Source organism: Balaenoptera borealis (genome assembly GCF_965194805.1).
Source record: "Balaenoptera borealis genome assembly, chromosome: 5".
Taxonomy (NCBI): Eukaryota; Metazoa; Chordata; class Mammalia; order Artiodactyla; family Balaenopteridae; genus Balaenoptera; species Balaenoptera borealis.
The window spans coordinates 112634802-112662801 of NC_138862.1; the positions used below are offsets into that span (position 1 = coordinate 112634802).

A 28000-nucleotide genomic window follows, 5' to 3' on the forward strand; every position below is an offset into this window, starting at 1 on the left:
ATTGGGAATTTGGGGTTGGTAGATGCAAACTATTATATTTGGAATGGACAAACAACAGGTCCTACTGTATATAGCACAGGGAACTATATCCAATCTCCTGGGATAAACCATAATGGAAAAGAATAGTAATAAAAGAATGGAAACGTGTAAAACTGAGTCACTCTGTTATACAGCAGAGATTGGCACTACATTGTAAATCAACTATACTTAAATTTTTTTAGAAGTAAAAAAAAAAAAAGAAAAGGGGATGACTTTATGCCTGGTACTTTAAACAAAAAAACTTGGACGGCCTGCACCTAAAAGATGCTTCTCACCATCACTCTATCTTCACTCCCCGATGTGTATCCATCCTTCCATCCAGACAGAGCAGACTTCTTACAGTCTGGAACTCGACATGCTGTTCCACACCTTTCCTATCTGTTCTTCTCACTCTCAAGTACGACCTTCCCCGTTTTTACCGAGCTGTGCCCACTCATCATCACTATTTGATTGCTTTATTGAAGAACACACACATAAAATAAAACACTGCACTAATCTTCAGTGTATACAGATCTGTGTTTACTTAGGTACAACCGCGTACACATGCCCACAGACGTGCCAGGAGGTTCCTTTTTTGTCCCTTTCCAATCAATAACCTGCAAAGCTAACTGCTGTTCTGATTTCCATCACATAGACAAGTTTTGCCAATCTTGAACTTTATGAAAATGGAATCCTGTAATATTGTCCACTTTGGTATCTGGCTTCTTTTATTCAACACATCTACTCAGTATTGAAAACACAAGCCTCACCTCCTCCAGGTGGCCGCCTCTGATGCGTGAACCCACACTCCCGTCCCCATCCCATTCTTGATAATCCTGTTCCCACGCCCCCCTCTGCACAGCTCTGTCACACTGCCTGGCAGCTGTAGGCCTCCTGAAGCCAGGCACCTTATCTCCACAACTGCCTGCACATAACAGGAGCTCTGTAAACCCTGACCTCAGATAAATCACTACTACTCATTGACCCCCGATCTTTTATGGGCTTGTCTGTTTCTCTGACTGGGCCATAAACTCCCCAAGGACAGTAATTGGATCTTGTTCTAAATAGCATAGGGGATCACATATATGCCAGGTACTGTGCTTTTTTGTATTTGGCAAGTACCATCTAGTCTAATCTTTACAACCATCTTGCAAATATTACCGTTATTATTCCCAATTTTTTTCAGAGGACAAAGCTGAAGTCTGAACTGTTAAGTGCCTGCTCACAGTAAAACTGCTAAGTGGTAGAGTCAGAATATAAGCCAGGCGGCCGGGGATCAAAGAGGTGGTACTCCCTAGCAGGTGCTCACAAAATAACGAGGGAGGGCAGGAAGGGTGGAAACTGCAGTCTGCTGAAAGACTTACTTAAAAGAAGAAAAGGAGGCTGGGCCCTGGTCGAGCTGGTGAGTCAAGTAGTAATATGCACAGTTTATGTAAAAACTGATGACACCGTCTTGCTTTTAGAACCTTTGTCTCTCTCTAATACAGAACAAAAGGCTTCAGGGTGGTTTTATAAGGAACAAGTAAAGCACAACCTCCTTTCAGATAATCCCAAGCAAACACTTAAATCTTTGATATCTCTTCGTTGGGTAAGATTTTTAAAATTCAGGCTCAACTAGAATTTCCAAAGTACAAAGGCAATTGAAAGCTGAACAATATCTTAAGGATGGAAGAGCAGTTCGCCAAAAGTAACCTAAAACGACCCATTTGCGTCTCCACACGCCATACCCAGACATGTCCGACTCATCTTTGGCTTACCATGACATCTTCACATGGCCCTAACTGCTGTCTGCAGTCCTTCAAGTCAGATCTCCCAGCCGTGGACCGTCTCGTGCATTTGAGTGGCCGCTTTTAGCAGCAGCCTCAGCCTGCAGCCAGTTTCTAGAAGTCCAGGTGAAATCTGTCACTCCTGCAGCATGCTGCCTGGATGCTAATGGCATCCCTTCGACATGGTGGCCCCTCCCAGGGGCTCCAGAGGACAGAGCAAGACAGTCCTTATTGCCTCGCTGAAAGGAGCCGCTTCTTGAAATGGCCTCAATTGAATCAGTCCCACCCCCTCTGAGATGCCATCAAAACCGCACGACATTACCCAGGGCTTCCAAGAGCCATGCCAAGGAGCTCCCTCCCATCACGAGGCGGAAAGCACTGCATCTCTAAAGCAGGGAGGAGACTCACTCCACATAAAATGGAACTCTAAGAACAAGAACACCCCGGGCCTAGACATACCCATTATTAAATTTAGATATCAAGTCCAAGGCTCACACACACACAGCTATTTTCTCCAGGGACGAGGTGAGACAATCAACACGAATTCACAATCCATGCCACACCCAGCTTACTGAGATTTCCCTTTGCCCAAAGTGCCAGAATCAGCAATGCCGCTAATGGGGACCCGGGGCAGGTCAACTTCTAAGGCGCTCCTCACCCCTGCTTCCTTCAAACAACATTCACCAAGTCCCTGCCTTTGCAGGAGCCCTGTGCCAGGCTGGGGCTGCCAAGTGAGTAAAATGGGGCCTCTTGCTCTCCACAGCCTTCCTTCAATGAGGGAGCAGACAGAGCGAAAGACAGACGCACACAGAATCCAACACACTGTGCGACGTGCTGGGATGGCGCCCTCTAAATAAAACCCATCTGAGAGTCGAGAAGAGACCCTTTCCACGTAAACATCTGGAAGTGCAGTCCTTTCTTATGCACGGCATGAAATAATGCACCTACAGCTCCCCACTCAGGAGTCAGCTGTCACAGTATCTTGTCCTGTCCCTCATATGATTAATTAAGCACCGTAGGTTTAAGCTTAATTGCACAAAGGTTGAAGATACAGCCAAGCTGGACTTCACATTGAATACCAGGCATCTGCTAGAAAACACAGATCCAAACTAAGAAAGTAGGAAGCAGGGTGTGAAACAGAGGTAGGACTGTGAATGAGACGGAATGGAACAAACGCCCACAAAGGGCTTCACCACTGGAGGGGGGTCTCCCTGGATTTTCAATAGAAGTGAAGAGACCTCAGCTGCTGTTTAACCTTCCTTTTATCCCTTTGAAAATGGCATTTGACCAGATGTATACCTTTTGTGCTCCTTTTCACAGCCTACAACTTTACCTATGGTTCCTTGTGAAACTCCTATACCCATGGCCTTTGGGAAAAAAGTCTTCCTAAGGAATAGGATCATGGAGATGGCTGTTTTTGTTCATTCTCTCACACATTCAATTCAACGAGATGAGATCAATAAGCTGATCCATTAAAGAAAACCCACAGGGCAAAAATCGTCCTCATGAATGCTGTGCAACAAAGCCTTATAAAGCTGGACACCAGCTCAACTTACTAATTTAAAAAATCTAACCAAAGCAAAGTAGTTCCCCTAGCCCACTAAGAGTTCTAGAAATTTAGATTCCATGACGTGTTATATAGTTAAATCAACTGTTTCCTGTTTATCATATCAAACAGCTCATGAGACCTAGTCTGGTCCAGAATTCTGAAGTTAACCTTAAGCGGGTCAACTACCTGTTTCCTTGGAAAAAAGACCTACACCATCACCTGCTCTCCTGTTTTACTGCAGGTCAGTGATGAGGAATCACCAAAGATTTAAGTATCTTGACGGGCACTGTACACATGTAAAAGATTATTGGACATAGACTCCAGATTCAATGAAGAAAAAAATACTACAATCTGTAATAAATACATTTTTTTGCCATACAAATTGTGATCTCTATATGTGGATTTTTCTTAAAGGATGAAGAGTATGTCAGACGTACTATTTACAATTTTATCCCATCCTATTTACTTCCTGTTAATTAAATCATTAACAGAAGCAGGAAGAGAGCAAAAGACTGCCCGCAAACAATGCCCCTTTATCAGGAGGGCCCAGGAATGGGTTGTCAGAGTGTCTGAGAGGACTATTAGGCGTCTGGTTCAATTTGTGAGACAGAAACTTTGAGAAGGGCCTTTGCTTACAGCTTAAGGTGATTATATCTCATAGCTAAATAGAACGGGTGAAGAAAGTTTTCGTTCATTACTGAACATGTCCTTATGTCTCATCTCTGCACAGGCTGGACCCAAATGCCATCCAAATTCCATTATGGACGCAGGAAGCCAAGGACGCCACTTGCCACAGTGTTGCTCTGTGCCAGCTGCAGCTGTCTGGGCTTCATTTTAATGAAGGCAGACAAAGGGGGCTCTCGGCCTTGAACATTCCTCTTGCAAGGCCCAGAGGAAAAAGTGACATTAGTAAAACATTCCTCCCTTGTCCTTTTATCAAGGGTAAGCTTCTGTATTTTCCACCAACCACTGGTCTCATTAATAATGCAGTGACTTAAGATCTTTTAACAAGCAAACAGATATAACACAGTGTGGCTTAGAGGTACATGCTAAAAAAAAAAGTTTAACCACATCCTTGACAGCAAATGTTGAAAAACAAGTGGAATTTAGATAAAACTTGCTCTAGCAGCACAAAACAAACAAACAAACAAAAACCCCAGTGAATAGAGACTGACAGAGGAGCAGTATTTCTCTACATGCTGCTACTAGTCTACCTTGCCTTGGATATAGGAAAGCAAATTTTATTAATTGTAGGGCAATTCCAAAAAATATTTATTGGGAACCTGCTACAAACAAAGTGAGAAAAGGACAAAACTGGAGCTGAGTGTGGGGATTAGTAATAAAACCGTGAAAAACTGATTGGAGAGAAGAATGGTTAGGAGGCTTTGAGGGTGGTTCAAAAGATAAAGGATGTATGGGTTGCCCTGGGAAGGAGGTAGTGGGATGGAAACATGTGGGACGATGCAACAGCATTTCATACAGGAAGAACCAGTCCGGGATGGATCTGTTCAGATCTAGAAGCATCAGAAACGACACCAAACCTCCAGACTGGGTACCTTGAAATGGTGTCAAGGGTACCATTTACAGAAATGTGTGTGTCAGGGAAAGCAGAGCGTGCTGGTGATGACTGGTTCCAGACAGGCTGCATTTCTGAAGGGGAAGTGAAGAGGCAAGGTTACATGTGGGAGAAAAACTAAGAGCACACAGACAACAGCTTGAGAACATCTCAAAAAGGGGGTTAGTGTCAGAGGGCTGGGCAGCTAACAAAATTAAATGATATTAGAGGTAAAGAAAGCGGAAGACTGGACTGCTGGGTGTGGTACCTAGGAAGCCACTGCTCATCTTCTGATGGAGCGCCCTCAACTGGGTGGCAGAGGAAGATGCCATACTGAAGACGGTCAAGGAGTAACTCAATATAGGGCGTCAGCTGCTCAAGCCAAAAACCCAAAGCATCATCGATTCCTCTCTTTCACTCACAGCCACCCCAACTCATCCTGTCCTTCAGCTGGTCCTGTTGTCTCCACCTCCACAATGTTAGGTTTCCATCTCCTCGCACAGACCACACTCCATCCCAACATCAAGACTCCCCTGGACTGGGACTTCCCTGGTGGCGCAGTGGTTGAGAATCCACCTGCCAATGCAGGGGACACGGGTTCGAGCCCTGGTCTGGGAAGATCCCACATGCCGCGGAGCAATTAAGCCCGTGCGCCACAACTACTGAGCCTGCGCTCTAGAGACCGCGAGCCACAACTACTGAGCCCGTGAGCCACAACTACTGAGCCCGTGCACCACAACTACAGAGCCTGCACTCTAGAGCCCCATGCTCTGCAACAAGAGAAGCCACTGCAATGAGAAGCCCACGCACTGCAAGGAAGACCCATTGCAGCCAAAAATAAATAAGTTTTAAAAAATCATTAAAAGACTCCCCTGGACTAATGCAACAGGACCCTAACTGCTCTCCCCACTGAAACTCCTGTGTCCACACCAGTCTTCCATGGAACTCTGCATTCCAGCCTAGGAGGCTCTAAACCAGTGCTTCTCAAAATATCTGGGATGAAGAACTGGTCTTCACCACCCCCAACGACCCCCTCTGCTCCAATTCATTGTGGACCAGGTGTTCTCAAATACAATAAAAATGAGTTACTGATAAAATAATCACATGCTTTGATGCTGCAGAAATGTCAAACTGCTATAAGTTTTTGACTGCTTCCCTCAAGCCGGGCCAGTAGCGGTTTGAGGCCTGGCAGCCCACAGACCACACTGGAATAACTCTGCTCTAAAACGCTCTGGGCTCCACCAGCCTCTCAACCACCCACTCTCTCCCTGGCTTATTCTGATCTAGCCAATTTCACTACGTTCAAGCCAAGTCTGATGGCCTCGAACTTGTTTCCCTAGGAGTCTGGCACTTGCTGTGCCCTCTGCCTGGACCGTTCTGGCCCTGCATTTTCCCATGGATGGATTCTTTCCAGGCACTCAGGGCTCAGTCCCAAATGTCACCTGGAGAAGTCCTCCTCTGCCATCTAATTTAGAGGACAGATCCCCATCCCAGCCCTTAACACTCCGGAATACATTCCTGGCTTTACTGTTAGTTAGTTAGTTAGTTAGTTAGTTAGTTAGTTAGTTAGTTAGTTAATTTAGGCTGTGTTGGGTCTTTGTTTCTGTGCAAGGGCTTTCTCTAGTTGCGGCAAGCGGGGGCCACTCTTCATCGCGGTGTGCGGGCCTCTCACTATCGCAGCCTCTCTTGTTGGGAGCACAGGCTCCAGACGCGCAGGCTCAGTAGTTGTGGCTCACGGGCCCAGTTGCTCCGCGGCATGTGGGATCTTCCCAGACCAGGGCTCGAACCCGTGTCTCCTGCATTGGCAGGCAGATTCTCAACCACTGCACCACCAGGGAAGCCCGCACTTATTTATTTTTAAAATTGCATGAAGAAATGCTTTCCCACCATCCCAGTTCACTGTAGGCCATCTGTCCAGGCAGACTGGCAAAAGTTCAGTGCCACCAAAGTCACCTCCTTGAGGGCAGGAGGCACACAGGCATAGGTTCTTCAGTGGAACGGAAGCCCCCAGAGGGCAGGGATCTGGTCTCTGCACTGTTCACCGCTACATCCCAGCACTTAGAATAGCGCCTGAAAGGATGCAGGTGCACCATAAAAGTTCACTGAGTAAACAGGGAGAAATGAAAGCTGCTCTCTTGAGAAGTGCAGCTGTAAAGGGAAGGAGAGACTTAGGGGTGGGTTGGGGGCCAGCAGTAGTACAGCAGAGGGTGGGCAAGACAGAAAACAGGAGGAGAAAAATGAACTAACAAGAGGGGCACACACAGCAAGCACCTGGAATTCTCGGGGACAAGATCACCAGGAGCAGCGCTGAGGGGGCTTCCTTGTAGAGGAAAGACTTGGCACTGGGCCTGAGCCCTGAGAAGTAAGATACTTGGTAATTCGAGGAGTTCTGAGAAGGGCATTCCAGGAAGTAGGAAAAACATAGGCAAAGGAACAAGAAAGGAAGTTTTTAAATGGAAGATAATTTGAGGGATGCAACATCTATTCAGCATTTTATTATAAAATATTTCAAACCATATGATGCCTTAAATTTACCACAAACTTTTTCATTTTAAGTCTATGAACTAAAAAAGTCACATTTTAGTACTATTTCACATTTAATAGCAACTAGCTTCCTGGAGTTTCCGTTCCAGAGCCAGAACAAGGCCAAGTTGAGCAGCAAGATGGGGGTGGAATAGTCTCCGAGATGGCAGCTTCGCAGTAAGAAGCTTAAAATTTGTTATTAGAAAGAACATCAGATTCAGGAAGGTCAAGGTCTAGCCCCATGTTGGCAGTAACTCACCTCCTGCGTGACTTTAGGCAAATCACTTCACCTTTTTGAGTCTCATCTTACATCTGGGAGAAAACTGAGGGAGTTGGACTACAGACCTATAATTAGGGTCACAACATATTTTATCGTCTAAAGACACTTTGGAAAGTCAAAGAGGGTGCTATTCTTAATTTTGCCAGAACAACAGACATAACGCTGATTCCCAAAGAAACCAAGATGTACAGTCATCTTACTTACATGCTTCAGCTCTGAAGCACCATCCTTCTCTAGAAACACCCAAGGCTCCCTTCATGCTCTCTAGCTGGCCCTGTGCCTGGCACATCCCAGATGCTCACTAAGCGTTTGCCCCATTTCCTTTTGGTGAGTTTTTCTGCATTCTTTATGTAATCAAAGCTATTGATCTGTTCTTCCACAACTTCACTGCCTTATAATAGCTGAACCGTCCTTGTGCCAAACAGCTGCACCCTTCCTTCGGCTGATTTTACATTCCGTGTAGTCCCAGGTGCCTCAACTATGGAACAGTTTTTCAAAGAAGGTAAATGTTTAGGTACAAACCCTATTCTTTTTCAAACCAAAGAATAAGTAGCCAAAGAATGTAATCGACTGGTCGGAAATTCTGCAATTACTCAAGGCCTGGGTGGTGGCGAAAACCTTCTCAACTAGCTTGCTAATGGACCACTTTAACCATGTATAACATAAAAGAGAGAAACGTTAAAAAAACATACCTATGCATTTGGCAAATCTCAGAAGCAAAGAAAACATTCTGCATAGGCCTGAACTCTGATTGCTCAAAACCAGGTAACCCAGAGCTGGCCTGCACATTTCCAAATACAGCATGTAACGACTCGTTAGACTTTTAAACGCTGATTGGGTTTTTTTGGTTTTGTTGTGTTTTGTTTTAAGGAAAGTGCATCCTGGTTGTCATATACTTTCTTTCAGCACCAATGATACTTTATGCCTTGTAGGTTTAAAAGTATTTGTCCAGTTATTTACTTTAACTGTAATTGAGTTGGGGGGGGGAGGGGAGTGAGGGAGTCACTTCTTCCGTACCCAAGGAGACAGCCGCCCCTCTGCCCCTTCTGGAATGTTCTTTTGCTATTAATGAAAGAACTACAGATATGAGTCATACCCACGGGTTTACGGGTGACATAACTAGATATTCTGAGAACATTTCTCATTGAGGAAATGAACACCCATTCAGTCCATGGCAAGATCAAAAGGCAAGAGGGTGGAGGACATCCCAGGAAAGGATCTAGCCTTGGTGTAAAAACTGGACACTCCGGTTTACTGCCTACTGTCTTGGAATAATCTCAGAAACCAGCAGTAGAGATTACATAAATTGTGAATGAGACAGTCAGGAAAAGCTCTGCTGATAAAGAGCAAACAATCCTTATAAACACAGAGAAAAGGAAAACGTAAAGCGAAACCAACAACACTTTCTCCCTTACTAAAAAAGACAAAATAAAATCTTCATTTCTGAGAATTCTTTATAACAAGCAGTAATCTCCAAAGTGTTTAAGACTTTTTCATCCTTAAAGTCCTTTAAGATCCAAAGCTCAGACTTACTAAATTCTCTTTTTTTTAAGAGAGGCTTCCCCAAACAGAAGAGGTCTAGGTCTGTCTTCACAGGCCAAGGGGTTTAACCATCTTTAGAGTCAAAGAAATGCCTTCCTCAGCCCTGGTCTTGGGTGTGTCTCCTGTTGGTCACCTGCACAGACCAGCAAGCACTGCACCCACCGGAGGTGCCCTCCCCAGAGGGGAAAACACAGAGGAGCATCCTTGGAATGCGGCAGGGCTTTCCAGCAGCTTCCTGGAAGAATTCTGGGACCTTAGGAAGAGGTATTTCTTTGTTTTATAAACAAACATAGAGGATGCCGCTCCTCTTCTTATTCATTCCCTCTGTTAGCTCTTGAGCGCATTTGGAATACTCTCTTTCGGCTGTTTTTAAATCTCAAATAGCTTTCTATCACCCTGCCCCTCTCGGTTTTCTTCACCCTTGGAAAAGTTACTTCTAGTGCCAAAAACATGAAATGAGCATTTATCGTTTTTTTATGTGGATGGCTTTTTTCCTTCTTTTTCTTTTCTTATATCTCTCTAACAATCCAGGGACCCTGTTAAAATACTCTTAGAAAGTGGAGAGGATCTCTTCGGGTTGGCTTTCGCTAAGATTCTGTTACAGCCTTAGGGTTGTTACTCAAGAGCTGCTGACGCATTTGAATCACACCACGTAGGAGCCAAGTGGGAGACGGCGTAGGAACCCCAGAGGACCAAGAATTAGGGAACTTCTCCTTTCCCTCCACTGTTCCACCCTCTGACCCAACATAATACCTGCCTATGATGATTGTTCTAAGGGGAGGTTTCCAGTTTCCAAACAAATTGGTCAGCTATCTCTACATGGACAAAATCGCAATGTAACCAAACAGGACCCTACAGGGCCTTCCCAAGACAGACACCACCCGACCCCGCCAAAACCCTCTGTTTTTGCTCCCCTCTGAAGTACCTAGGTAACAGTATCTGATGCACATTTCCTGAGTTGTTTTACAGATGCTAAAACCACCGCCAAATGGAAGAACTTAACTACTTGATGACCATGAGCCCCCAGACCGACTGGCACCTAAGGATTCATAATGTCAACCATCCTGTTACCTCAACACCAGCCAATCAGAGAAAAGTGCACGAGCTGATCACATACCCTGGGACCACCCTCCCTCACGTGGCCTTTCCTTCGGGGATTTTTAGAGTGCGAGTCACCCATCCTTGTATTGGTGCCTTTACAATAAACACTGCACTTTCCTTCACCACAACCTGGTGTCAGCAGGTTGGCTTTACTGTGCACGGGCAAGCAGACCCAAGTTTGGTTCAGTAGCAGCACGGGTGGACTTGACAATTAAGCCCCCTTCCCTTCATCCTGTGTGAGGATGGACTCCCTACTAACTGCTGGTGAAACTGCAGGCACAAACACGATGGCTTCTGTCTCTGCATAAACTCTGGATGGGAAAGTGGGATTGTCAACAGGTTCGGGAACCGTTGATCGAAACCGCCCACCTTGGCCAGGCACGACGATAACCACTTGCATGAGTTGTCTCACAACAGGAGGTCCTAATAAGGACATGGTGCTGCCGTGGAAAACTAACCAGGAGAATTCGGGAGGGGCCGAAAGGAGGGAGGAGATGCCAGCCTATAATGTGGGCCAACCTCCCAGAAACCATCATGCTAGAATCCGTCTTGGCTGAGAGATGCAAGAACCACCAGGGAGGACCCTGAGTCAGATCCAATATGGGCACAAGCAAGATGATTGGTCAGAGACAACCCAGAAACTAACCCTATTACCATAAAACCTGAGACCGAGAGCCGCATGGCCGAGCAGTCCTCCTGGGTTCCCTTACCCTGCTGTTCTCCGCCCAGGCACCCCTTCCCAATAAAGTCTTTTGCTTTGTCAGTACGTGTGTCTCCTCGGACAATTCATTTCCAAGTGTTAGACAAGAGCCCATTTTCTCAGGCCCTGGAAGGGGTTCCCCTTCCTGCAACAAACGTATTTCCCCAAACTGAGTATCTCTTTTGACAGAAATCACTGGTCTTTCTGCTGCCTGGTCGAAGGCAGGTGATACAAAATGACTTCAATTTCAGTAGCTAAGAAAACTCAGGGCCTAGGATCAAACTACCAGTTAGAGGTCATATTCCTAGGGCTCCTGGGTCATAATTTTATCAATGATTAAAATAAAATGATTTTTAAAACACTCTGTAAATATAAAAGCACACCACCTAAAAGCACAACACCTCCATCAGGAGTCATGGGGATGAAAATAACAATATCCATCTCTCAGGACACTGAGAAGATCACAGTGAGAAGACGCGAGCATCTGTATAAAGCACCCAGACCTATGCTTGGTGCATAACAGGTAATCAATACAAAAATAAATAGTAGGTAGAGTTTACTGTTTTTAGGGAGTCTGCGGACCAAGGGTAATCAGGTGGGGAAGACCGACAGCAGATATTCTGAAACCCTCTCCTCGCACATACTTACTGAGTCTCAGCTCCCAGCAGCATCTCCACTTTCTCGTTCACGTGGTTACTAAGGACCGTCAGCGTAAAGAGGTGACTAGCCGAGTTCTGTCTTGAATAAAGCACTGCGGAACTGTTCTTCCCTGGAGGAGAATTAAGCTCTTCGCTGTCACAAGACTCCACCAGTAGCTGATCTCTTAAGGAATAATCATTGACATTGTAACTTTCTTCACTGTAAGGAAGAGGGAAAAAGAATCTATCAGTAATTCAGTGGATGAGACTGGGACGTTATCGGTGTTCAAATCACATTTTGGGGGAAGGCGGCAGGGGAGGGAAGGAGGACAGGGAGAGAATGATTTATTTTGAAATAGGAATTGGACTCTGAATTAAATCTACTGATTACGTGTCAATATAACCCTCCAAAATTAAACCTGTTAATTACTATTTTTTCTGTAGTATACTAAATTGTATCTTACATATAAAAGCAATATTAAAAACAATTATTAGCACCTACTGTGTAGCACAGGGAACTCTACTCAATTTTCTGTAATGGCCTATATGAGAAAAGAATCTAAAAAAAGAGTGGATATATGTACATGTATAACTGATTCCCTTTGCTGTACATCTGAAACTAACACAACATTGTAAATCAACTATAGTCCAATAAAAATTTAAAAAAAACCAATTATTAAACCCTCTAGGTTTTATTTTACATTTTCCTGGCATTTTCGTGCAACAAGCGAGACAGGCACGCATCATGGTAAGGCTTGAACAGCTATACTTCCCCAGCCTTACCCCCCATCCGCAGGATAGAGGTCGTCCCAAACCTACTCACACTCTGGGTAGCAAAGCTGCACTCGCAGCCTCCAAACCACCAGGCACAGGAGGGAAGAACAGCCCCAGAGGTCTGCTTGCTTCTGGCAAGACGCCCAACCCATCCTTCCCTCCAACATGCATGGCCTCACCACCTGTTCAGAAACCACCAGGACTGATCCCGCCACGCCCTCTATCCCTGCTTATGCCCAAGACCGCCTGGTATTCCTCATTCCCCTGAAGGTACTCTCACCTGCACAGTGCTGTGAACATGCCTAATCGGGCCTCACCTCCCTAAGCCCATCGGCTGAAGCATTCCACTGCACCCTCTGGAAATGCACCTCATTTAGGGAATCCAGCAAAATCTTCTAAATCCTCTGCCCCTTCTCTGAACTCTCCCTTTACCTTCTTGCCTTAACAGACACTTGGCTCTTCTAGAAAGCACAGCCTGCTCTGAAGGCTCTCTATCTGCCTGAGTCTCATTACTCCTAGACAATGATTGCTTCCTCCTCACAGAAGGTCCCCAGCTTTGATGCTCATGCCATCAGTCTCTGTCTCATCATCACAGTCATCTCCAGGCCCCTGGATCATGCCTCATCCTCACTCGTGCGTTTAGTTGCTGGCTTACTGTCACTCTCCAACACTACTTCCTTGAATTTCCATGTGGCAATCCTTGCATTACCCCCGCCTCTCAGTTCCTTGACTTCCCCTTCAACAATCAACCTTGGGCTTCCCTGGTGGCACAGTGGTTAAGAATCTGCCTGCCAGTGCAGGGGACACGGGTTCGAGCCCTGGTCCGGGAAGATCCCACATGCCACGGAGCAGCTAAGCCCGTGCACCACAACTACTGAGCCTGCGCTCTAGAGCCCACGAGCCACAACTACTGAAGCCAGCGCACCTAGAGCCCGTGCTCCGCAACAAGAGAAGCCACCGCAATGAGAAGCCTGCACACTGCAACGAAGAGTAGTCCCCACTCGCCGCAACTAGAGAAAGCCAGCACGCAGCAACAAAGACCCAGTGCAGCCAAAAATAAGTAATAAATAAATAAATAAATTTATTAAAAAAAAAAAAAAAAACAATCAACCTTGTCACTACCACCAACTGCAACCTCTCTGCAATCCCAACGTCAAACACCCCTGTCTAACCAGCCCCGCCAATCCCTTTGACTCACCTCTTCTAATCCTCAACCTCAACAATTTTAACCCACCATTCCTACAACCCACTCACTCCACCACCTTTCCCTCCATCCTTAAACACTTTGTGTCCTCTCATTCATGCTTATTCACTTATCCAACTTGAATTTCTTGATACCTACTTACAATCACTCCTTGCAGACACACTCATTTCCTTGGCAAATCCCAACTCTGGTTAGATACACCTCCCCCTCTATTCTCTATCTGTACTCTCAGTTGAACACGGCAGAGCTCAATAATAACTGCTGAGTAAATGGATGACCATGCAATACATTTTAATGTATTCTAGGAACCATACTGGATAATTACCTTACTTAATAATAAATACAAATGTATGAACTCAGGAGAGCTAAGAGATAAAAAAAATCCTTGTGCCCAACTATACTAGGAATTTTGGAATAGGCCATTTTGTTCAAGATTTCTTAGAAAGTTTTTCATTCGGTGGTGGGCATCTGCCTGTCAACCACTCCCTGTAACTCTCTTTAGAAACTTTATAATCATTTTTAAAATTTAGTTTGATAGATTCTTCCCCCTCCAAAACCGGCAAACACAGTTATATCATCTATAAAAGCAAAATACTGCCTATTGATCAAGTCTGTTTGTTGCTAGGGTAATCATCTGTATTAACTGAAAGTTCACATGGCAAGATCACCTCCAAAGCTCCCCTGAGACTGCCGACGGACCAGCACAACCATACTCAGAATATATAAAATATTTCTCATATCAAAATGAGGCTTATCAAAGGTCACATAATTTTTATAAAAGGAGGAAGCAGGGTAATACACTTTACAAACAAACAATGTTATACTTTTAAAAGACCGTGTTTACCAGAAACAAAGCAGTCGATTTTTGGCAAAGCTGGTGTCAGGCTGCACCCCGCAGGCCTACAAGCCTCGTAGCTGCCCAGCCTCAAGACCGAAGAAAGAGCGCGGAAACAGCGACAGAGACATCAGTGGTTTATTGGAGAGGGGATCTCACACATCCGAAACATCCGCGGCCTGTGCTGCAGACAGCGGGCGGGACAGGGCAGGAGTCTTCATTGCTTGGGGCGGGGGAGACGGACGCTACCATTTATAGGGGGAAGTGACGCCAGGTGGGCTTATCAGTTACCAGGGAGACCAGCAGCTGGGGCACATCACTCACAGCCCCTCAGGTTAATGACCATCACGAGGGTAGATGTTTCTCTTTAATAAACTAGCAGATGGAATCATTCTGGCCTGATGATTAGATCACTAGCTGGGGCAGGGGGCAAGCACGTTCCTGTGAGTAAGGTGTAGGTGGCACTGCTCCAGCAGGGGATGTACAGAGAACAAGAGTACAGCCATTTTGAGTGGCCTGACCATACAGCAAGTAAAGCTTATAATATTGTCTATAGCTCAGACACAGATGTAGTAAAACCCAGAACTCAGGATAAAACCAAAAAGTAAAAAATAAAGACAAAAGCAAAACCTCAAGAACAACATCAAAAACAAGATGAACAAGGACTTGCTTGTTACTGTCCTCTCTCTGCACCTTTGAGTTACTCTTTTGGTCCAACTCACAAGTTTAAAAAGATGACCTGGGGCTTCCCTGGTGGCACAGTGGTTGAGAATCTGCCTGTCAATGCAGGGGACACGGGTTCGAGCCCTGGTCTGGGAAGATCCCACATGCCGCGGAGCGACTAGGCCTGTGAGCCACAACTACTGAGCCTGCGCGTCTGGAGCCTGTGCTCCGCAACAAGAGAGGCCGCGATAGTGAGAGGCCCGCGCACCGCGATGAAGAGTGGCCCCCACTTGTCACAACTAGAGAAAGCCCTCGCACAGAAACGAAGACCCAACACAGCCATAAATAAATAAATAAATAAATAAATAAATAATTAAAAAAAAAAAGATGACCTTTTAGTTAAAGACGCCCATTTCCAGTTAAAAATAATTCTGCTTCAGAGAAATCCAAGCTCCTTAATGTGGCGCACATGGGGTATGTAGGCAGTGCCCTAAATAATGACATTGCAAAGGTATTCTTTGTATTCCCAAAGAAATAAAAGGCAAAGAACTCTATATGCTATAAAGCCATCATTCAAGATGACTCAAGTTCCAAAAAGTCTTCAGCATAAAGTGGCTTTACTTACTAGGTAGTCCCCAGTAGAATTCAAGACGAAGAGTTCACAGGAAACTAATGTAAACAAATATGAAAAAACTAGTTAAGTCTTTTTTTCCCTCTTAATTTTCAGAGTTCATATTTCCCCCAGCGTTTGCCTAAATACAACCAGTGTTTGCCTAAATACAAACAATACCAGCTACTGTTGTTTCATCGATGTGTTGAATCTTTGTCTTCGGGGAGTAATTAGAGACAGAAGAAGTAGACAATAGAATGTTTTTTTAATTGTTCTCTTAAGCCATGACAACTGCAATGCCATTAAGACCTAGGGTGACCGTTTGATCCAGTTTATACCTGTGGTTCTCTCAGGTGTCCAGTTGGGATGATACTGGATGAAACTGGCAGCCACTTTATTTATAGCTATGTGAGTTCACCTCAAGGTATCCGTGTCTACACATCTGCACATCTGGGTCATTGAATGTGCCTGGACACAGAACTTTCCCCTGTTTTGCCTTCTGTATCCAAAATAGGATGCAGGAAACAAGTTTGCTTTTTTTTTTTTAACTGATTCAATAGCAGTCACCCAATATCATTATTTCATCTAGACCTGCAAACGTCTTCATTATGTGATACATAATGTCCACAACTTCTTCTCTACTCCTTTAATGAATTTAATATAAAAAACTTGATTTAACAGTAGTCAAGTAAGTTGATGATTCATCCTTGTCAGCTATTATTCAAACCCAATGGAATAAAAACTGAAAAGGAGCTCACTCTTGCTAGCGTGTTTGTGCTCTCTCACACACACACTCACACACTTAATCTCATAAAGGTTCCAAATAATATTTTCCCCTCTCTAAATCTGCTAAATACTGCGTGAAATTCATTCTCCTCATGTCAGCCAGCACCTACTATCTCTCTCATGCTAATACAGAAGGATAACTGTTAAAATACGGGCTTAAGCAGAAGGAAGAGGAGCGAATCCACAGTCAGATGCAGCCGTTTACAACCCCACTTCCTCCTCCGCCGACCCACCCGTGTCCAGTAAGTACAAAGCAAGCTCAGCTGGGTTGGGAAAGATGCTCCTTTCCTAGGGAAGTTGATGCTAATCAGACTTCCCCATGTTTGTTTCTTCCATTTAGCAAACATATGGTTTACATAGTCTCTGAAACAATTTGGATCATGCAATTAGGAAGTTAAACTGCTCAGAAAAAGGCAAATGGAAAAACCACCTTTCCTCGCACGGAGAAGTTTATATGTAGACTTCCTCTGATTGTCTCAGACGGGCTCCAAGTTTACCAGCTGCTCATGAAACAAGCGGCAGCTTTGTGCAAGCAGAGGCTCCTATCAGGCGCAGCAATCAAATCTATACAAGCCTGTTGCTCTGTGGTATAAACAATGATGGGTCTCCCTGTTGAAACCCACTTAAAGTCCTAGTAACCTTTGTTGAGATTCCTTTCTTTTCTTAACAAGATAAAAAGCTATCAGTAGAGAACAGGATATGGTGGTAAATAAGTACCTCAATTATTCTTCCCTTGGAAGGCGTTCTTTTGTTAAGCAGCTCGATAGTGTTTGGTTCTACTACATGCTACCTAACAGCATGGGCTGAAAACTGATACACCTTTTTGTGAATAGTGGATTTCTTTTTTTTTTTAATTAATTTATTTATTTGTTTATTTTTGGCTGCACTGGGTCTTCGTTGCTACATGCAGACTTAGTCTCTAGTTGCAGCGAGCGGGGGCTACTCTTTGTTGTGGCGCGCGGGCTACTCATTGTGGTGGCTTCTCTTGTTGCAGAGCAGGGCTCTAGGTGCACGGGCTCAGCAGTTGTGGCACATGGGCTCAGTAGTTGTGGCTCACGGGCTCAGTAGTTGTGGCTCGCAGGCTCTAGAGTGCAGGCTCAGTAGTTGTGGTGCACGGGCTTAGTTGCTCCGCGGCATGTGGGATCTTCCCAGACCAGGGCTGGAACCCTGGCAGGGAAGATTCTTAACTGTGCCACCAGGGAAGTCCCAACAGTGGATTTCTTAAACTGATTATTACGGAGCACTTTGAACTTTCTCTCCCACAGATTTCTATAAAGGTGGGAATTTTTCATACTGGGCATATATTTATTACTTTTAAATCAGGACAGTATTTACAACTGCATACAACATACATACATTTTTAGAATACCAAAGCTGCGTATGTACATACTCAGTAGTGAGTGCAGGGTGACAGACACCCAGCTCCACTCAGGACTTACTCTGGGAAGGAGGCGGAGGAAGAAGGGATGATGATGAAGAGGCTTTAGGTATACCTGCAGTATTATATCAGGGCTTTTGTTTAAAAAGAAGAGATCTGGGCTTCCCTGGTGGCGCAGTGGTTGAGAATCTGCCTGCCAATGCAGGGGACACGGGTTCGAGCCCTGGTCTGGGAGGATCCCACGTGCCGCGGAGCAGCTGGGCCCGTGGGCCACAACTACTGAGCCTGCGCGTCTGGAGCCTGTGCTCCGCAACAAGAGAGGCCGCGATAGTGAGAGGCCCGCGCATGGCGATGAGGAGTGGCCCCTGCTTGCCGCAACTAGAGAAAGCCCTCGCACATAAACGAAGACTCAACACAGCCATAAATAAATAAATAAATAAATTTAAAAAGAAGAGATCTGACAGTGATATAGCAAAAAATTTATATCTGTTAAACATGGATGATAGGCATGTTAGTGTTCGATAATTTTCTGTATGTTTGAAATATTTTGCAATTCAAGGTAAAAAAAATTTTAATAATAAATGCATAGATGTGAAGACTATCATCATTCCACGTGTCTGTGGATGCCTGAGGGTACAGGTGAAGGGACTCTTGGGCAATGGAATTTTTTTGGCCCTATAAACAACTGATTATTTGCATATAACATCATTGACTGAAAATATATTATAAGGTAAGAGTGAATTCACTAAAGTGGCTGGGTTAAAAAGAAAAAGGCTCTTCTGAGACTTCCCTGGTGGTCCAGTGGCTAAGACTCCACGCTCCCAATGCAGGGGGCCTGGGTTTGATCCCTGGTTGGGGAACTAGATCCTAGATCCCGTATGCCACAACAACAACAACAACAAAAGATCCCGCAGGCCACAACGAAGATCCCGCAGGCCGCAACTAAGATCCCGCAGGCTGCAGCTAAGACCCGGTGCAGCTAGTTAAATAAATAAAGAAACAAACGAATAAATAAATGTCTTTTCCATATATGAATGAATAACACTCAGAAAATATAGTGGAAGAAGTGATCTTATTTATAATAGACACAAAACCCACAAAATATTTACGATTAAACTTAACACGTTTCTCCTATATGAAGACAGCTTTCAAATACTTTAGAAGAAGGCCTGAATGGATAGAAAAGTTTGATATTAAAGAGGTATCAATTCTTCCTAAATTAATATATAATTTTACCACCATCTCTCTGAAAAAAATCTCAGGATTTTGGGGGGCAGCAAGGACGGGGAGTAGTCAAGCTGATTCTAAAACATGAAGAAAAATAAACATGAAAGAACAGTCAGATTGTGAAAGAAAATGAGCGTGAACTGGCCATATGATATATTAAAAACATATTTTAAAGCTACAGTAATTCAAAGACTGAGACTGATAGGTATTAGCTGACAGATGGATAGTGAAACAGAACAGTGGCTTCACAAATTGACCCCAAATACATCTGAGAATTTACTACATGATATAAGTGACATTTCACATCTGTGGAATATTGATGGTTTAGTCAACAAATAATATTGGGACATCTGGAGAAACATCTGAAAAATTTTAAAAAGCTGGCTCCCAATCTCACTCCATAAACCAGGGTAGTTCCTTGGGTCCAAGCTCTGGGTACATAACAGTCATGAAGAAGAGGTAGTGATGGAACAGGTCTTTCTGTGGGGCCTTGTGACCAGGGGGTTGCTTTCACACATGCAAATACCATAGGAAGAGTTCCCACCTTACCCCTTATGAGCAAACATCTTACGTTATTGAGGATGACCAGGAATGAGAAATAGGCTAGATGACCAAGATGGAACCAGGAATATGAAAGCAAAGATGGAGATGGGGAAAACGAGAAAAAGGGTTAGACTATAAAGACCAGCTTTCCTACCCTCCTGCTCAAGTCAGCCTTATCTGTAAGTTGTCTCACCTTCCACCTTGCATTGTTCTGGAACTTTCTTTCAGAGCCAAAATCTGACAGATTGGAAGGAGAACTTCCAATTCTTCCTTTTGTAAAAGAGTTAAACTTAAAAGAAAAGATACTAGCAAGGATTATCCAAAACAAAACACAATGATTTTCTGGCTCTATCGTCAAAAGTAACATTTATTTTTCACCTCGTCGGTAGCTCTTTTTCCATAGGCTTTGTTTAAAACATTCACAGTTTCCCTGTGCTGAAAAAAATCTTTACTTGAATCTGCTCGTCAAAAGACAAACGTCTCCTGAGTTAGCAGCTGCCTGCGTTTTCTGCCCACATGCCAGTGAAACTGCTCCCCAAAGTCATGGTGGCCCAACACCCTACCAAATCCAGTGACTGGATGTCACCACTATTCATCTACAGAACTTGATGAGGTTGAGCCCCTGTGGCATCCTGAAACTCTATCTTCCTCTTCTAATGCCTTCTGCAACAGTTCTAAGTCATCCTTTTTTATGGCCATTCTCTAAGATCCTCTCCTAGACCCTCTTGTTTTTCTCTCAGGGATTTATAATGACTCTGCCATTTTCCCCATGTGCAGATTCACAAAAGTCCGTGGGGTTTTATAAAATCAAAGAGTTTCTTCCCATTTCCCTTCAAGACACGTACAAGAATTCTTCCTCTGCAGATTTCAACTTGTTTCTCTTCCCCTTCTAAAAACATGACTGCTAAATCCCCACACTTGATCTTGTGCTTAACTGGAATAAGAATACCCTAGTTAAACATTTCTAGGATGGAGGAGATTGGATTATGCTGAAATTTACTTTGAGTTAAGAGGTTGAGACACTTTTTTCACGTGACTGAAGTTGATTTCAATTTTAAATCTTGGTTTTAGAATTAAACAAATTTTTAGTAGAAAAATGTACAATTTTAAAGTAATAAAGTACAGTGTAACAGGTAAGAGTACTGACTTGATTGAGAATGTCTGGTAAGAATCCCAATTCCATCACTCACTCGCTTTGTGATCTTGAACAAGTTACTGATCCTCTCTGTGTTTTCTCATATGTAAACTGGGGATAACAATACCCATCTCTTAGGACTGCTGGGAGAATTAAATGAGAAAATACATTTATTATCTTTTTGCATGTAGAGCTTTTACAATCATGCCTGGCTTACAGTCAGTAAATGTCATTAGCTATTATTTCAAATCTTCCTGCAGAACATCATGCCTTTAAATTGCCTGGCATTTTGTTAAAAGCCATTATAGGTACTTTGCAAATGAGTGAGTGGACTAAGCATAATTAGAGCTAAATACCTGTGTCAAGAAATTCATAATTTGGCAGGGGATCAGACCAGCAAAACAAGGCATGATATTTACTCAAAAACTTATTTCAAACAGACTTACTTGCTCAGTTCCTCAAAATAATTCTGAAGACTAACAAACATGCCACACGCATGTTACGAACATTCACCTACAAGCCTTTGTGAACAGTTTTCATTTCTCTTAGGATGGAACATCGCATGGAATTGCTGGGTCATATGGTAAACTGCTTAAATTTTTAAGAAACTGCCAGACCACTTTCCAAAGTGGCTGTATCATTTTAAATACGTTCTCACCAGCAGCGTATTAGGGCTCCAGTTTCTCTCCATCCTCACCAACACTACCTTTGTCTTTATTATAGTCATCCTAGTGGCTGTGAAATGGTATCTAATTTTGGTTTTAACCTGCGTTTCCCTAATGACTAGTGATGCTGAGCATCTTTTCATATACAAAGCCATTTGGAGATCTTCTTTGCTGAAATGTCTATTCAAATTTTTGCTTACTTAAAAATTGAGTTGGTTTACTTTTTTTTTTTTTTTTGAGTTGGTTTACTTTTGAGTTTTAAGAATTCTTTATGTAATCTGGATGTAAGTCCTTTATCAAGTATGATTTGAAAATATTTTATCCCAGTCTGTTGTTTGTCAATTCATTTTCTTAATGATTTTTTTCCTATTATGTAAGTTTCAGGTGTATCAATACATTGCTCAGGACCACTTTATAGCACAGCCAGCTTTTAAAAGACTCTTTTAAAAGACTAAAGACTAGACTTCCAAAAGGAAAAAAAAAAAAAAAAATGCCATACGCTTCCTATTTCATTGTTGAGAAAATAACAAATAGCGGAGAAGACGGTCACATTTGTTGGTAAGGTGAGGATCTGTTGTGATTCAGTGTCACCAAGAAAGATGGCCGATGATCCACAACAGGACCAGAAAGCCCCCATTCCTGTCACCACGGATCTCCAGATTCTCCAACCTGGGACCTCCCTGTCTGCCATGGGACATCCTGAACCCATGGTCCTTGACAAAGAGGAGATGGGCAGGTCCAAGAGGCTGTCTGACATTACTGAAGCTTCCTCTCTGGCATAACCAGAACTAAGCAAGCTCTGAAGAAAAAGTAGGCAGCTTCTGAAGCTGGTGACTCCAAATTATGGGAGTAATCCCCACACTGCAATTCAGGTTTATCTCCACTGACCTCCTTGAATAAAGGGAAAAATATACTGAATTCACTTTTGTCAGCCACGAAGTTAAAGTGTCTCCTAATTGGATATGAGGGACGTTACAAGAAAATCGCTAATACAAACATGTACACATGATTCATAACAACTTATAAAAGATTAAGAGTCGATCAATGGTTATCTCGCACTCACTTGCCATCTGACATGGGTTCTTGATGGGGGATGGGAAGGGAGAGGCATGGCATTAAATGTAATTATTCCTAAGGCCATATTTCAGAGGCCATAATCCAGGTTTGGCCTTGGAGTGCACCAAACCTTCAGCTGTGTAGCAGTGGCTTAAGGTTTCAAACCATTTTTTTTAAACAAGAAAATATTCTAGAAGCAGAAGAGCAATAATTTGATTTGCGCCAAAACTTTGGGGAGATACACAATACCAGGAATAATGATGATATGCAGCAGGTATCAGTCCCTCAGCAGGGACAATTCACTGTGTTAAGAGCTTTGTGTGCACTATCTCACTTAATTCTCATAGACATTCCAGGAAGATGATGACATTGTTATCCCCATTTTACAGATGAGAACACTGAGACTGAGAGATTAAAGGCAACTTGCCCAAGGTCACACGGCCAGGATTTTGAGTGCAGTTCTGTCTGACCCCAGACATCGATACTGTGCTTCTCAGTTGGTGAAGCTTTTGACACTGAATGGCAACATCAACTCTTCTTACAGACACAGAGGAGACAATACTCTTACTACTCGCAATGTCAGGGGATCAAGGGTATGTGGGGCGGCGAGAGTAAAAGAGAAGCAGGAAGAGGAAAGGGGGCTCTCTCATTTCTCTCCCACCTCATCTCTCCATCTTGATCTTAGGACCTGATCCAAGTGGTCAGAAACAACCAAGTTTTATGTTCCAGGAATAAAAGTGCTTTGAGTCAGAGTCTTACTGCCTTTTCTTTATCCCAGACACTCAAAGTTAATTTTCCGAGGAAGGAGTTTATTCTGCAGAGACAGAGGGACAATGTCAGGTGGCCTCAGTTTTCTATAATGGGAAAGCTGTCAAAATGGAAAAACTCAAAATGGGGCCAAATCAGGCCATGACCCTTTCCAGGGAATCTGCACCGCTTTAAGCTACTGGGCATTCAAACTACTTAGGAAAATTCAAGTTCTAACTTAAATCCCTGCACTCCTGATAATGATCAGGTAGAATTCTATTACAGAAAATCCTTCTTTTAAAACCCGAGGATTTGTAATGTGTCACAGAGGTCAAGTTATGTCAATACACACAATATTTATGGAACTAGGAATCAGGAAGTGGAAAGCTCCTTTCTTAAATATCTGTGGGAAGGAAATGTTATGAAAAGGAAATGCTCTTCCCCACACTCTGACACTAAATTAGCTAAAGGTAGAGAAAAGCTCACAAAAGCAGTTTGGTACCACTTCTAACTTTCTCCCATGACCAGTAAAACTATAAAAATATTCACTTAACAAAATCTTGCTTTGAAAAAGTTGTTTATCAAAGCAAACAGAAAAGGTGCAAGTTTCTAGGCTATTTTTCCCAATAACATTACAGGATAGGGGAAAGGTGAAAATATTCCAGAAAAATGAAATTGAGAAGTAATGAACATAAATTGTTAAGAGAGATGGTTTTAGAGTCAAAGATTCAGATTAGAATCCTGGCTTTGATGAGAGACCTTGAAAAGAGACTTTCTCTCTCTCTGCCTCAGTGTCCTCATCTGTAAAATGGAAATAATACTAGGTTGCTGTGATAACTCAACGGTATACTGCATATACACTCTGAGCACAATGAATGGCACACTGTAACGTGCAATAATATAGGCACTTATCATCATTATTACTATTACTGCTCATCTAACTATAGGGATACCCAAAAACATCATGGCTAGATCATTTGTGGGTACAGAATCCAGGAGAAGAATGAAAGAAACAAATCAGGACACGATTACGTTTACTGGTATGGATAACAAGACTACACTAGATTTCTGCATTCTTTTGGTATTGTGTCTAACACCCAGACCAGGCCAATCTATCTGCAGCTGTAAGGGCACAGCAGGGCTGATTGGAGAAAAAACGCACTACCAATGAGATACTCACGTGAACCACAGCGGGAGGACTAATACCAGCCAAGGGGAAGTGGGTTCTAAATCTCCAGTCACTTCTGTCTTTTTTTGAACCCACCCCCCAACCCCATTTATCTCAAAGGCAATGTATTAGTTCTTTTAAAGAGTTCTTGGGACTTCCCTGGTGGTCCAGTGGTTAGGACTCCATGCTTCCACTGCAGGGGGCACATGTTCGATTCCTGGTTGGGGAACTAAGATTCCACAAGCCACACAGAGTGGCCAAAAAAAAACTCCTCCTGCATTCCAAACTACCCATGTTAATTGATGTTCTGTGGAAAAGAGGGTTTCCTAGTTGTGGCTGGAACGACCTACTATCGAACCACTGCCTCCTCCCCTGCTTCACAGCTAATCTAAAACAACCCTGGCTGTCCGATTCCCCTGCCGTATGCTGCTTTCCCAGCCTCCTTTATAAGGGCAAGTTTTGTGAACCAAGACTGACACGTGAGATACAAGAAGTCTTCTGGGCTTCCCTGGTGGTGCAGTGGTTAAGAATCTGCCTACCAATTCAGGGGACACGGGTTCAAGCCCTGGTCCGGGAAGATCCCACATGCTGTGGAGCAACTAAGCCCGCGCACCACAACTACTGAGCCCGTGTGCCACAACTACTGAAGCCCGCAAGCCACAACTACTGAGCCCGCGAGCCACAACTACTGAGCCCATGAGCCACAACTACTGAAGCCCGCAAGCCACAAATACTGAGCCTGCGAGCCACAACTACTGAAGCCCGCAAGCCACAACTACTGAAGTCCACAAGCCACAACTACTGAGACCGCAAGCCACAACTACTGAGCCTGCGTGCCACAACTACTGAATCCTGCGCACCTAAAGTCCATGCTCCACAACAAGAAAAACAACCGCAAGGAGAAGCCATGCACCACCATGAAGAGTAGCCCCTGTTTGCCACAACTAGAGAAAAGCCCAAGCACAGCAAGGAAGACCCAACGCAGCCAAAAATAAATAAATAATTTTTTTTAAAAAAAGAAGTCTTCTTAAGACTGTCTTGGAAAAGTTTTCCTCTGCTGATAAAAAGAAAAGCCACTTGAGAAAAAGAGTCCCTTTGGCCAGGCTCTATTCTTCACCCTTGTCTCCCTCCTGTGTCTTTGAATGAAATGATGATGCCTGGACCTGCAGGAGCCACCTGCAACCATGAAGCTACGTGCACAGGGGCAAAAAGTGAACAGAGCACAGTGCAGCTGAAGAATGGGAAGGCGCTGGGTTGCTGGTGACCACTGGACCCGGACTGTCCACCCTCGGTCTTCATGTTTGGTGAGAGAGGTAAATGTCTTAATCACTTGAGCCACTGCTATTTGGGAATTCTGTAACTTGTAGCCAAAAGCCTTCCTAAATGATCCAATAGTGAATCTCCCAAAGGGGAATGGAGTATGTAGGGTTTTCCAAACTCACTTGACTTCTTATGTATGTGTGTGTGTGATAATTCAACATTTTTATCGCTTAAACCCTTTTGTATGGGTAGCACAAAACATTAGTTGACACAATAGTACAAAATAAAAGCAAGCCAAAAAAAAAAAAAATAACTTCCTCTATAGAGCACAGTTTTGCAAATATAATCCTAAGTGTTTTTCAGATTGAGGTTACCTGTCATTTATGGATAAGTTTATAGATAAAACTCCAGAAGATGTGAGAAGCCACATGATAAAGTTCCAGACTTGCTTTTACCAAAATTAATTAAAAATGAATCTATAATGGAGCAGAATACAAAAATCACATGTCTTTTAAAAATAAAAGAGAATTCAAAGAAATTTTAACTTGGGTGTGGAATGGGGGGAGCCTGCCCACTGAGTAATGCAGTCACTCAAATTGTTTATATTTAACCATCTAGATGATTGGTTCACATTTGACAAATATTTATTAAATGGTCATTACAGGCCAGGCGCAGTCTCTGCACTGAGGATGCAAAGGTCAACACGACAGACATGAACACACAGTAACACAAATATTATGACAGAGAAAGTGCAGGGTTCTATGGGAACACAGAGCAGCGGAAATCAACCCACTCTAGAGGAATGGATAAGAGCTCCCAGTGGATGTGTGGTCTTCATCTAAGACCTAAAGAATGAAAAGGACTTTGCCTAGAAAAGATTTGGGGTGGAACAGGGTTATGAGGTAGAGAGGGTATTCCAGACAGAGAAAGAACCACGTGCCGGGTCCTGGGGGCTAGAATGCCTCAGTGAGTTCAAGGTGGGACCACGGAAGGGCTGTTTGCAAAGGACAAACTGAGTCTTTTAAAAAGCATACTCTGGGGTTTCCCTGGTGGCACAGTGGTTGAGAATCTGCCTGCCAATGCAGGGGACACGGGTTCAAGCCCTGGTCTGGGAAGATCCCACATGCCGTGGAGCAGCTGGGCCCGTGAGCCACAACTACTGAGCCTGCGCATCTGGAGTCTGTGCTCCGCAACAAGAGAGGCCACGATAGTGAGAGGCCTGCGCACCACGATGAAGAGTGGTCCCCGCTTGCCACAACTAGAGAAAGCCCTCGCACAGAAACGAAGACCCAACACAGCCAAAACTAAATAAATAAATAAATTTTAAAAAATAATAATAATAAAAAAATAAATAAAAATTAAAAAGCATACTCTGGCTATGGAATGTAAATGGATGGAGGGATGGTGGCATGAAGCCAGCTAGGTGTGTCTTCTGGGTGAGTTCAAGGTGGTGGTACAAGGGCGTGGCAATGTGTGAGGAAAGAAGCGGTTTCGTTGTGAGTAGAAGACTGGGCATTAGACGGATGCGGAGCACGGTGAGGAAAAGGACAAAGTGGGCTTTCAGATTTACTGTGGAGCAACTGGGTGGATGGAGGTGCCCTTTACTAAGCAGGGAACAGACCCTGGAGAAGGAACAGGTTGGAAGGAGATTGGGACATGAAGGTAACCTGAGAAAACTCCAAATACAGCTGTTCACATCACATGACCATGATGACATTCAGAAATCTATGAAAAATGGCATCAATGTTAAAAGAAAAAAAATGTGTTCTAGAACTAGCTAAGACACTACAGCACATTTCTTCATTCTGTTTTTTTTTTTATATAAATTTATTTATTTATTTATATTTATTTTTGGCTGTGTTGGGTCTTCGTTTCTGTGCGAGGGCTTTCTCTAGTTGCGGCAAGTGGGGGCCACTCTTCATCGCGGTGCGCGGGCCTCTCACTATCGTGGCCTCTCTTGTTGCGGAGCACAGGCTCCAGATGCGCAGGCTCAGTAGTTGTGGCTCACGGGCCCAGCCGCTCCGCGGCATGTGGGATCTTCCCAGACCAGGGCTTGAACCCGTGTCCCCTGCATTGGCAGGCAGATTCCTAACCACTGCGCCACCAGGGAAGCCCCTTCATTCTGTGTTTAAGTGAGGCAGTGGTGATGTGCCGAGCAGTTTAGGAGGTTGAACTGTGTCCTCCAAAAAATATGTTGAAGCCCTAACCCCTGGTGCCGTCCACGTGACCTTATTTGGAAATAAGGTCTTTGCAGACGGAATCTGTTAAGATGAGACC

At 43.9% G+C, this 28000-nt stretch overlaps 1 protein-coding gene across 4 annotated transcripts in view; it reads right to left on the reverse strand.

Moving 5' to 3' along the window:
* The window catches only part of ARHGEF26 (Rho guanine nucleotide exchange factor 26), a 164982-nt gene that overhangs the window by 28504 nt on the left and 108478 nt on the right, over positions 1-28000 (reverse strand). For 3 of the 4 annotated variants that reach the window (XM_082394334.1, XM_082394336.1, XM_082394335.1), the window contains exon 12: positions 11683-11892. In XM_082394334.1, coding sequence (XP_082250460.1) covers positions 11683-11892 — 210 coding nt within the window. The other variant, XR_014245274.1, reaches the window with a different exon arrangement.